At 55.1% G+C, this 11,986-nt stretch overlaps 1 protein-coding gene across 1 annotated transcript; it reads left to right on the top strand.

Annotated features, from left to right (window-relative positions):
* Positions 1-4,097: 4,097 nt before the first annotated feature.
* Positions 4,098-8,239, top strand: FGF19 (fibroblast growth factor 19; the record flags this gene model as incomplete). The annotated part of the gene is made up of 3 exons (XM_082845447.1): positions 4,098-4,338; positions 4,751-4,854; positions 7,925-8,239. 3 exons carry the CDS (start codon positions 4,098-4,100, stop codon positions 8,237-8,239), a joined length of 660 nt encoding a protein of 219 aa, XP_082701573.1.
* Between the last annotated feature and the right edge of the window lie 3,747 nt (positions 8,240-11,986).

Genomic DNA, 11,986 nt, shown 5'->3' with positions numbered 1-11,986 from the left:
TTTCAATTCTTCAGTACCATTACATTTTAAAATAAATAATAGGGACTTCCCTGGTGGTGCAATGGTTAAGAATCCGCCTGCCAATGCAGGGGACACAGGTTCGATCCCTGGTCGGGGAAGATCTAAGCCCCTGCGCCAGAACTACCGAGCCCGTGAGCCACAACTACCGAGCCCATGTGCCACAATCCCTGAAGCCCGTGCACCTAGAGCCTGTGCTCCACAACAAGAGAAGCCACCACGATGATCAGCCCATGCACCGCAACGAAGAGCAGCCCCCGCTCGCCACAACTAGGGAAAGCCCGCGCGCATCAGCGAAGACCCAACGCAGTCCCCCAAAATAATTAATTAATTTAAAAATAAAATAAAATAAGTAATAAATGTAGCAAATACAGCCCGTCTGTTATACACCTACATTTGCCAGGCGGTCTCTGTGTAAATACGGATCCCGTGTTTGATAGAGATATCTTTTATCTCTAATGTGAGTTAATTCTCACATGAACTCTTTTGGAGTTTAAAAACTTTCCTTTTTCTGTTTCACAAATAAGGAAACTGAGGCTCAGAGAAGACTTCTCTTTTCTAGGTTGGCAGGATGCCCTGTTTTTAGAACAATGATCCTAATAGGGGGAAAAAGGGCTTTGGTGAAGCAGAACGCTTTGGGGAGAAGGATGCATGTTCTAGTAGATTCTAGCAAAAATATGAGGCTGAGACTCAGGTGCCCCCCCTCCCACCCCGAGTTCCAGTCTCGGCGAGGCCAAGAACCGGCTGTGTGGCTTGTCCCCCGCCCCTGCCACCCGCATCTGAGTCTTCACCATCCTTTCTGTCCCCAAAGTTCCTATTTTTTTCTGATGAAGATTTTTACCAACACCCAGAAGTTTCTGTAATTACAAAGTACTTCTCAACTAAGGGGCGGGGGTGGGGGATTTGGGATGGGCCCAGAGAATTGCTTGTGTATTTAAGAAGGCACTTTTGACATTGTAACGTAAATTTCTAACTGTAAAGTGAAAAGAAAAGGGATTACTTCCACAATGCTAAGCCTGGAAGTCAAGCTAAAGAGATTTTCTTAGCTGTTGGGATGTGGGTTTAGAAACAATGGAAACTGACCACGATCAGAAGAACGGCACCAACAAGCTCAGATGCAGGAGGGAGACCCCAGGAGAAGGGTTTAGGGCAGTTAAAAAAGATCCCAGCTAACATCAGACCCAGAACAAAGCCGCCACGCCAAGCCCTGCTGGCCATCTGGGCCTGAGACCCCTGGGGCCCTGCGTGGGTCGAGAGAGTGTGGGGATGATTGGACCTTGCTTGCATTGCCCGCTCCACTCACCAGGGTGAGTCAGATGGCTCAGCCACCTGGACCAAATCAAGTGCAGCCCGAACGCTGGAAATCAGCCCCACCCAGCACACTGGGGGTTGCAGGGGTCGGGGTCTGCCTTGAGCAGCTCGGGAGCTGGCTGGTCCTCACCTCCGGGGCCATCACCGCTCTCACCTGGAGAGCCCCACCGTTAGCGGCAGCGCCCCCTGCTGGCAAGCGTCGCCTCTCCTCGGCCCTTTTTGGCTTTCTGCCACCACACGGACCCAGGGTACCAGCGAACCAGCCCAGACTCTGCGCCCCACCGCCTGGGTGCAAACCCTGGCTGGAGGTCTGGCCGAGTCTGGGCTGGTTAACAGATTAACCACCGAAACTCGCAGACCATTGCTCTGACCATGAAATGTCACGTACACAGCAGCTCCCCAGGCGATGGCTGTCCGTCTCCATGAACTAGATCCCGGGCACTATCTGTCCACTCTCCCGTACGACCCAGGACAAGGCTGAAAGCAGGCAGGAGGAGGCAAGAGGCCCAGCAGGCTCATGAGCTGTCCAGGGAGCAGCGGGGCGTGATCTGTGCTGCAGAGGGTCTGACGCTGGGACCCGCGCCCCTGCTAGGAGGCCACACTGTCTCCCTGAAATGCAGCTTGGCCTAGATTTACAAGTCCGACGGCCTGGGTTCAAATTCCAGGCTCACCACTTACAGGCTGTGCAGCCTTGGGTCACTGTGACACTTTTCTGGGGCCCCCTCTCTGTTCAGTGGGGGAGGGCAGAATACCGTGGGGGGAGAGCACCCATCACACGCTGAGAACAGGGCCTGGGCGTCGGAAGCTGCCTCTTTCCCAGCTTCCTGAGCTCCTGGCTCACGGTGGCCTCTCTTTTCCCACCACGGCCTTAGGAGGGGCAGCGGCGCGGCGCGGGTGGAGCCAGAGGCCGCCCCGTCCTCCCCCAGCCCAATTTGGGGCACGGCCCCCAGTGCAGCCTCTGTCACCCTCCTCAATGCCCCGCATTTATCCAGGATCTTTAAAACGAAAGCTGCAGGGGAGGGTAATTAAGTTTAATAGGGGCCGCTGTCGATTTAAAGCCACAGGGGGGAAGTAATTAGATTTAACAGAAGCCGAGGCTTTCTGAACCAAGACACTCAGCGTGGGGGACCCCGGCCTATAAAGCTTTCGAGATGATGTCTTTTTGTAAAGACTTTCCTGGTGACATTTTCTGCACGCTCCGTCATTAACGCCAGTCACCGACTGGGGTATGAACATGGCCTTTGCTCATTGAAATTCATTAGGCCTGGCATTGCTTTCTCCCTTGTCTCCCCTGTTTGCCCTCCCGTCGCCCCTGAGCTCAGCCAGTGTGGCTTTTCCCCCAAACCAGCCTCCTGGGGCCCCTCACCCAGAGTTGGGGGCGGAGGGGTTGGAGGAACAATGAGAAAGAATCAGTGTTGAACCAAAAGCCCCCTAGGAGGACCCCTCTTTCTCCCGCCGGGCATTCTCTGGACGCGGTCTCCTTTTTCAGAGCCTCATCAGAACAGCCATCCAGTTTGCGGGAGCCATTGCATTGAGTGGCCCCAATTTCCCCAGCCGGTGCCTGCCCCCCCCCGCAAACAGCACACCCTGGCACTGCAGAAGCGCTCAGGGACCCAAGGACCGGACCTACGGCAAAAGGCCCCTCAGAAACAAAGGAGCCTCCCTGCGCCGTGCACCCTGGAAAGTCAGTTTCCCAATCCGCAGCTTGCGAGCCCACCCTGCCCCCGAAAGGCGCCTTCACCACGACGGCCCTTCCAGGCTCCATCTCCGGGGACTGCAGCGGGCCGAGCCGGGAGGAGGCGGGACGGCGACGGGGCGCAGAGCCAAGCCGGGCCGAATCCGGGGCTGAGGCGCCATCTAGCGCTCGCCCGCGCGACCCCATTGTTCCTCCGAGAGTGGAGGTCGCGCCCGGTCCCCAGTCGGGGGACAATTTGCTGGGGTAAAAGCGGGGGGCGGGGGTGGTCGGTGCGGGCAGGGATCGCGAGAACAGAAAGCCGGAGAACGTGAGAGGGTCTGAGCTGCAGGCAAAGTTCTAGTGGACGGCTTCAGCTCTGGAGCTTTGAGGGTTGGGACCGTGGCGGGAGGGAATGGATGTGGACTTTTCGGGGAGAGGACCCCAAAGCCGAGGCGAGGCTTTTCCGACCGGGAGTAAAGGACGGAGAGCTCAGCGCCATCCCCCCCGCCCCCCGATCTTTGATCCCGGGATTCCTGCTCCGCGCCCCTGCTAGCGCCCCGCGACCGGCGCATTCCCCGGGGAGCCCGTGGCCTGGGGGCTGGGCTCCGTTGCCTCCTTGATTTCTTTGCAGAACCAACGTCGCCCAGCCGAGAGCGACCCGGCCGCAGGCCTCGCCCCCGCGCCGCGGGTAGGAGCTCCCCCCAAGTCTCCGGCGAAGCCGGGCCTCCTCCTCCTCCAGATCTGGGCGGCCTGGGCGGGGTCACCCGGGCGGGGCCCAGGGAGAGGCTGAGTCGGGGGCGGGGTGTGAGTGGGTGTGTGTGGGGGGCGGAGGGCTGATGCAATCCCGATAAGAAATGCTCGGTGTCGCGGGTGAGACGCTGTATATAAGGTCGCAGGCCTCGAGCCGCCGCGCCGTCGGAGCTGGAGAGCCGAACGCCCAGGTGCCCGGTGCACACGGCTGCCTCCTGTCTCGAGGGCAGCGGCCACCCCGCCTCCGCACGCTCCGCTCCGCAGGCCCTCCCGGCTGCCGCCCAGCCTCCCGCACCCTCACCGCCCGCTCTGCGCCCAGAGCCCCGAGCCCGAGGGAGGTGCCATGCGGAGCGCTCCGAGCCGGTGCGCCGTGGCCCGCGCCCTGGTCCTGGCCGGCCTCTGGCTGGCTGCAGCCGGGCGCCCCCTAGCCTTCTCGGATGCCGGGCCGCACGTGCACTACGGCTGGGGCGAGTCCGTCCGCCTGCGGCACCTGTACACCGCGGGCCCCCAGGGCCTCTCCAGCTGCTTCCTGCGCATCCACTCAGACGGCGCCGTGGACTGCGCGCCGGTTCAGAGCGCGCACAGTGAGTGCCCGCCGGGTCCCCCACCCGTCACATCCTCCCTTCTTCCCTTTACCTCCTTCGGCTCCCGCGAGCTCCCCACTCCCGGGAACTCCAGGTCTTGGCACTTCAGCGTTCCACTCCCTCCTCGGACCCCCCGACAGCGGGAGGAGCTGGCGGAGGGGGGAATGGGTGCCTGGACCTACTGCACCCACGCGTTACCCTCCCCTTCCCCCCTTCGGCTCCTGCGGACCCCACCACCACTCCCGGGAACCCCAGGTCTTGGCACCTCGGCATTCTACTCCCTCCCCGGGCCCCCAGACATCGAGAGGAACTGGGGGATGGGGGGGCACGGGCCCGCGCACCCACCAACCATTTCCACGTGTTGTGGGCCCCGCGGGCTCCGGCTGCAGTTTTGTGCTGTCTTCCCGCCCAGGTTTGATGGAGATCAGGGCAGTCGCTCTGAGTACCGTGGCCATCAAGGGCGAGCGCAGCGTCCTGTACCTCTGCATGGGCGCCGACGGCAAAATGCAAGGGCTGGTAGGTGTCTCCACCCGGCAGGACGCGCTGGGGCGCGGGCCTGCGGGCGAGGGGGGCGCGCTGGATCAGAGACAGGGTTTCCTTGCGTCCTCCGCCGGGGTCCCCATGGAGCTCGGAGGGGAAGGCTGCAAGGGCCGGACTAAGCTAATGTCCGACTTTCTAAATGTGGAAGTTTATGGCCGGAGAATGCTCGAGACCCGCCTTTGCATTTCCACTTGAACCAAAAGCGGGTCCAGTCGGACTAAGGAAACCCATTTCTCGGCTCTTTGACGTTAAACGGGGAAAGCCCCCCTCGGGCCTTTTCCGATTCTGCCTGTGCGTGTGTGGTGCTCGGCCCCCCTTCCCCTCTCCCTGCGGTATTTTAAAAGAAGGGGGTGGGGAGGAAAGAAAGAAGGGTATATCCACAACTTGGGTGTGTTTTTTTTTAAGTCAACCTTCAAATAAGTCAGAAGAAAAACCGCACTTGGGATTGAAGAGTTTTTTTACATTGAATTTTTATCCACTAGAAAAACTGATTTTTGCAGCCGCGTTAGGGTAATATTGCAGTGGCCGTGCTCATCCTCTTGTCGGGCTCACCTGAACTGCAAAGGCTTTTTTGGGTGGCGGGGGGCAGGCTGGGAAGGCCCAGGTAACCATAGAGGTCTCAGGGCAGGAAGTGAGCAGATGCCGTGTCTCTGGTCGCCGGAACAAAGGCGGAGAGTTCAAAGGGAGCCCGCGCCCCCGGGCTCGCAGAGGAGGCTGTGTGAGGTCCCGGCCTGGCGCGGGGCCTCAATGCAGCCCCGCTGAGCCGGGGGCTGGGATGGAGGGGCAGGGGCCAAGGGGTAGGGAGGGGACCGCTCCTCAAGGGATGCCCCACCAGCCAGAAAAGATGGGTGCAGATGCCCGCCTTTCCGCAGCGCGAATCTTTTTTGTGTCCCCAAATTTTGTGGTTCTGGTGCCCTTTTATTGTTTATCCATAGATAAATGAACCTGCCTGTTGCAGGCTTTATGGCAGTCCTGCGTGAAAGGACAAGAATGGAGGCAAAGAAAGCTGATACCCAAAGCCACTCCAAACCCGCAGTTGCCACTTTTGTGACGTTTACTTATGGGGGTGGGGTGAGGGCGCCAGTGGAGGGAGCGCCGGCAGGGGCCGATGGGTCTAACCCACCATTCTAGTCCAAACTGGGGCGTGAGGGTCTCCTCGCGTAAAAGCCTGTTCTGCCTCTGCATCCCGTGGTCACGATTTAGCAAAACTTGAGGATTTTTTTAAAACAAATTCCACATTCTTCTAGAAACTCGAAATCATTTCATGTTCCCTATGGCAAATGAGATGCTAATTTCTCCCAAAGAACCAGCAGAGTGAAGTACCCGCTCCATTTGGTTTTAATTCCCTTGTTTACCGATTTGCATTTCCCCGGCAGTCTGGTGGCCTTATCCCTGCACGGGTTGCTTCATGAGATGCAGGCCTTATCAGGGCCTTATCTAGGCACAGCGCTCACCCACCTGCAGTTCAGCGACCTTTGTAGGCTTGGGCAGAAATGAGACTGGGTGCCTCCCAGCGTAGTTTATGGCCCAGCCCTCCTGGCTCCCCGCCTTTGGCTGTCCTCTGTGTCCCCAGGACGTAATGAGCCTCTCCAGTTTGGGAGACGACTTGCTTATTCTCTGTTCTGGAACCAGAGACTGCTTTCCGGTCCTTCTGGCCACCCACGGGGTGGCGGCTTCTTCCTGGCCTGGGGGGAGGGGGCTGCCTTTATCTCCGGGATCCTGGCAGGCTGCCTGGAGGGCCCCAGCTACTGAATAAAGGAGCCAGAGGGGCTGAGGTTTCTCTTACCAGGGCACCAGACAAAAAGGCTCAGAACCGCAGTCATTTGGGCCTAAATGGGGAATAGGTTCTTTCATCTGGGCCCCGGATTGGATTACTCCCGATTCTTAATTAAAAGACTGATCCAAAAAGGATAACCTAGCTTGGCAATGTCTCCCAACGTGCCAGTGGAATACAAGGGACTTTTTCGTGGCAATAATTATATAGTCAACGTAAGGGGAAGGGAAGCATGTGTGCCTATCGTGGCCGTGATTTTATGGGTGTTGCTTGGGACAAGACTAAGTTTAAAAAGTGACGTGAGTTAGTGAAAAATATAAAGGATCTATGTAAGGTATATATAGATGTTGAGAATATACATAAAACACATGAAGTGTGTGTGGAGAGTTGAAGGTTACAAAGTATAAAGGTATATAAGGTACATATATATGTATAATATATGTTTAGTATATAGGTTTAATGTTATATTTAACATGTATTTAATATGATATAATTTATTAAATATTTACCTATTGGGCTTCCCTGGTGGCGCAGCGGTTGAGAGTCCGCCTGCCGATGCAGGGGACGCGGGTTCGTGCCCCGGTCCGGGAGGATCCCACGTGCCGCGGAGCGGCTGGGCCCGTGAGCCATGGCCGCTGAGCCTGCGCGTCCGGAGCCTGTGCTCCGCAGCGGGAGAGGCCACAGCAGTGAGAGGCCCGTGTACCGCAAAAAAAACCAAACAAACAAACAAAAAAAAGTTTACCTATTAATACAATATGATGTATGTTTAATGAGTATATTAATATAACAAAAAGGTTTCTACTTCGTATATGTTATATAACATTATACTGAATATACATAAGTACCTATATATTTATATATAAAGTATATGTTTAGTATATATGTTTAGTGTTATATTAACACGCGCTTAATATTATATAATTATATTTATATATTAATAAAAGTAATATGGTTAATGAGTATATTAATATAACACATGCTCTATACTTTATATAAGTATATATACATTATACTAAATACATATAAGCATATATATATATAAATATGTGCTTTATACACCTTCATAGTTTATAACCTTTAACTCTGTACACACACACACACACACACACACACACACACACACACGTGCGCGCGCGCGCGGCTCATGGTGTGGACCCAAGTGGCGGTATGTAGCACACACGCTCCCCTGGCTCTGGTCTCTCTACTGCTTCTGCCGGTGTCGCACCTGGTGGGCACCCACTGATGCTCACAAGCTGCCTCTTTGCTCTGCAGAGTCAGTACTCAGCTGAGGACTGTGCCTTTGAGGAGGAAATCCGTCCGGATGGCTACAACGTGTACTGGTCCAAGAAACACCACCTCCCGGTCTCCCTGAGCAGCGCCAGGCAGCGGCAGCTGTTCAAAGGCAGGGGTTTTCTGCCGCTGTCTCACTTCCTTCCCATGCTGTCCACCATCCCCACAGAGCCCGATGAAATCCAGGACCACTTGAAGCCCGATTTGTTTGCTTTGCCCCTGAAAACAGATAGCATGGACCCATTTGGGCTCGCCACCAAACTGGGAGTGGTGAAGAGTCCCAGCTTCTATAAGTAACTAGAGGCTCTGTCCTCTTCCCACCCCCAGCTCCTGGAGACCAGGACCCAGGCCTGTGGTGCTCGCGGACTGGGTTTTCTACAAGTAGGATCCTGAGTCCAGGTTCTATTTAGCTTTAGGAAGAAACATTTAGAACTTGTACATAGACAAAAGTTTTACATTGGCTGTGCCAGTTTCTAGCGGATAGACTTGTATGATCATAAAATTGTAAGCCTTCCATCCTACCTACCCCAGCCCCCCAACCCTGCTGGACAAGTCACTGTGCTGCCCTGGTTCTGCTTGAATACCTCCTCTGGTGGGGAGCTCACTACCTTAGGCAGCGTTCTTATGCCAAGCTGGCATTCTCTGCAGTTCTCTCCCATCCTTTCTAGCAGGGGCAGCCAGAGGAAAAGCAGTCATTTTTAACTCATGTACAGGTGATCACCTTGGTGAAACCTCAGGTAAATTTGACTCTACTGCACGTGAAAATTGTTCCAGATCCCAACTCCAAGGAGGCCCACTGGCCCTCCCCAAGCCCTTCCGGCTGAGAAGTAACTGGGTGCAGGCCCTGCCCACCAGGCTTCAAGAGCAGGGAGAGCGCAGAGGCCCCCTCCAGCCTGGGTGTAAATCTTGAGAACTCCCTGCTATGGCTGGTTCTGGGATGGGTAATCTCCACGGGACCCCTTTGCAACCTGCCCAGGGCAGATAAGGCAGTCTACCCACCTCCTTCCCTACCCCCTGAGGTGCCAGTCTGCCCGTCCCTGTCACAGCCGCTGGGGTTTCCAGGGAATGGGATCTCTGGTTGTGTGGATTTCACTTGAGGCCCCCTAGAGATGGAACCCCACTGCCCCCCCCCGCCACTCCTCGCTCTCACCTCACTTTGGGGGCTGACTCCCTCCTTACGCGCTGGGATGTTGGCCTGAAAAGGGCAAAACGCTGTCTTCTGGCAGCCGCTTCCCTCTTTCCAGCCCGTGGTCCCTGGTGTGGGGTCATTCTGTGAATTGGGACTTGGCGGCCTCCCACCTTAGGTAAACCCAAACATTTCATCTCAAAGCCAGAAAAAGGAAGATCTGAAAGCCCCCCCCTCCAGTAACTTGTAAAAGCCGCATGGAGATCAGGTCCTTTCCCAGCACTTGGTTTCCACTGTGATATTTATGAGTAATTTATTTTGTTTGATATGTACATCTCTTTATTTTCTTACTTTATTTATACCCCCAAATGGTATTTATGTATGTACACGAGGGTTTTTTTCTACATTAAAGCAGACTTTGTATCAAACATTGTTTGGAATATTTGTGGAACTGGGATATTTGGGAGGAAGCCGGGGGAGGGGAGGAGGTACTTGCTGTGTGTTTGCTGTGTCTGGGACTCTGATATTTGGGGGCACGTGTTCCTGAATGTTCTAGGGTGATGAACAGTATCCCCATGCTCTACTCAAAAACACATCGGGGCTTCCCTGGTGGCGCAGTGGTTGAGAGTCCGCCTGCCGATGCAGGGGACGGGGGTTCGTGCCCCGGTCCGGGAAGATCCCACATGCCGCGGAGCGGCTGGGCCCGTGAGCCATGGCCGCTGAGCCTGCGCGTCCGGAGCCTGTGCTCCGCAACGGGAGAGGCCACAACGGTGAGAGGCCCGCGTACCGCAAAACAAAAAACAAACAACAACACATCAGTAACCTCCCCTACCCCCCATCGTGACAACCAGAAATGTCCAAAGGTTGCTGCGTGTCCTTGGGGGACAAAATCACCCCTTGATTGGGAACCACTGGCCTACACATACAGGGTTTCTTTTGTCCAGTAACAAAGCAGGTGGTGATGTCTATTCACGGCCCAGCAATAACCCAGGCTGTTTTCTGTGACCCTCATGGTGTCTCTGTCATGTGGCTTTGTGGTCTCAGCATGGCTGTGTGCCTTCAGCTGAAACTTTTGTCTGTTCTCCAGCCTGGGACAAGGACTCATGGCTGCCTTGGCCTCTCATCTGCAAAGCCAAAGCTTTCTTAGAAATTTCCAGCAGACTCCACTTACATCCCAGGGCCACCCCCAGCTGCAGGGCAGGCTGGGAAAGCAGGTGTTAGGTGGGGCACACTGCCATTCTGATCAAACGGGGTGGGGGGGGTCTGTTAGCAAGGAAGAAGGGGGGTGGGGGACGGTCTCCATGGGGCGGCTAATTCAGGACCTACCCCCTAAATGCAAGTACAGGTACATGGATTCGGCTGCTGAAATGTGCCTTAAAAGTCAAGACTGACGGGCTGCCAGGGGTTAGGGGTGGTGTGAACGTGAAGGTGGTGCTGGGACAGCTCTGTATCTCCCTGTCTCCCTGATGGTGTGGCATCAAATCTACACGTGTGATAAAATGCCAGAAGGACGCTCACCTTTGACTGACCTCAATTCCCTGCTTTTGATGGAGCACCAAGGTTACTTAAGATGCAACCGTTGGGGGAAGCTGGGCAATGGGGACACGGGACCTCTTTGTACCGACTTTGCAGCTTATGGTGAATCTATAATTATTTCAAAAGAAAAAGTAAAGCCCTGTCCTGCCAAGCAAAAACAACCTGTTCTCTGACAACATAAAAACCACACGCGTTTGCCCTTCAAGCTGTCCGGGACACAGATGCAGCATGGGTAAGTTTGAAGGCTGGGCAATGTTTGCTCTTCAAGCTGTCCGGGTCACAGATGCAGCATGGATAAGTTTGAAGGCTGGGCCACAGACTGCTGGGGGACAGACGCTGGCTGTCCGTTCTTAGCTGAGCCTCAATTTCCTCATCTGTAAAATGGGCCGAGGGTGGGATGAGATTGGAGCTGCAGCACACTGCCTGGAGTGGGCAAGTGTCTTCTTCACTCGCTCAGCAGGGGATTACTGGGTGCTTAGGTGGGGCCCTTACGATGATTGAGATCATTGTTAAAGTCTATGAAAACCATTTCACCGGGCACCTCCCACCCCACCAGCAAGGGGGCCCCACCCTCTAAACCACCTTTCACACAGTTGACACGCCCAAGGCGCTCAGAATTGACCCCTGCCTTTTGCACATCAAGAGACCCCCTCACTGTTTAACGCCCCAGCCGTCCTGGGCAGGCAGAACTGCATGATGCTTGCTGACACAGCATCCTCTAGCCCTGTTTTACAGATGAGGAAGTGCAGGACCAGAGAGGGCAAGGCACTCATCCAAAGTTGCACAGCCCAGAGGCAGCCTGGCGGAAGGGCTATGGGGTCAGGCCAACCCGGCAAGGAATCCTCAGGCCGTTAGCCTGCTGCGTGACCTTGAGTCAGTGCTGTAGCCTCTCTGAGTCTGCACCCTGGTGCGGATGGTGAGATGAACAATGTCTGCCTTGCCGAACTGTTGGGGAAATCCGATAAAATTTTGTCTGCAAGATCCCGTTACGTGGTGGGCTGCCAGCGACATCAGCCCTCACAAGGACTAGAACTCTCCACCCTGAACCATCATTTCCACTGGTTCTCAGATTTGGCTGTGCATGAAAAATGTCATCTGCCATATCAATAAAAAAAGGATGTCGCGGCCATCAAGCCCTCAGACACTGCAGTCGCCTCCCCCCCGGACTGTGCACCCTAAGGGGATTCAGGATAGAGGAAAGCGGGATGCTGGCCCTAGATAGCTAAGGTGCGTATCAAAGGAATGATTTCAATCAGCCCAGACTCTTCCATCTCCCCGTACAGAGAAATGGCGCACTAAATTCATTAACTTGAGATGTCTGGTTTTTCTTTAAGTAACAGTAATATTTTGATGTCTAAGGCTTTGATGTGACTACCTGGTTT

Source organism: Leucopleurus acutus, assembly GCF_964270905.1.
Source record: "Leucopleurus acutus genome assembly, chromosome: 8".
In the NCBI taxonomy this organism is placed as follows: Eukaryota; Metazoa; Chordata; class Mammalia; order Artiodactyla; family Delphinidae; genus Leucopleurus; species Leucopleurus acutus.
This window is presented reverse-complemented; position numbering and strand designations above follow the sequence as displayed.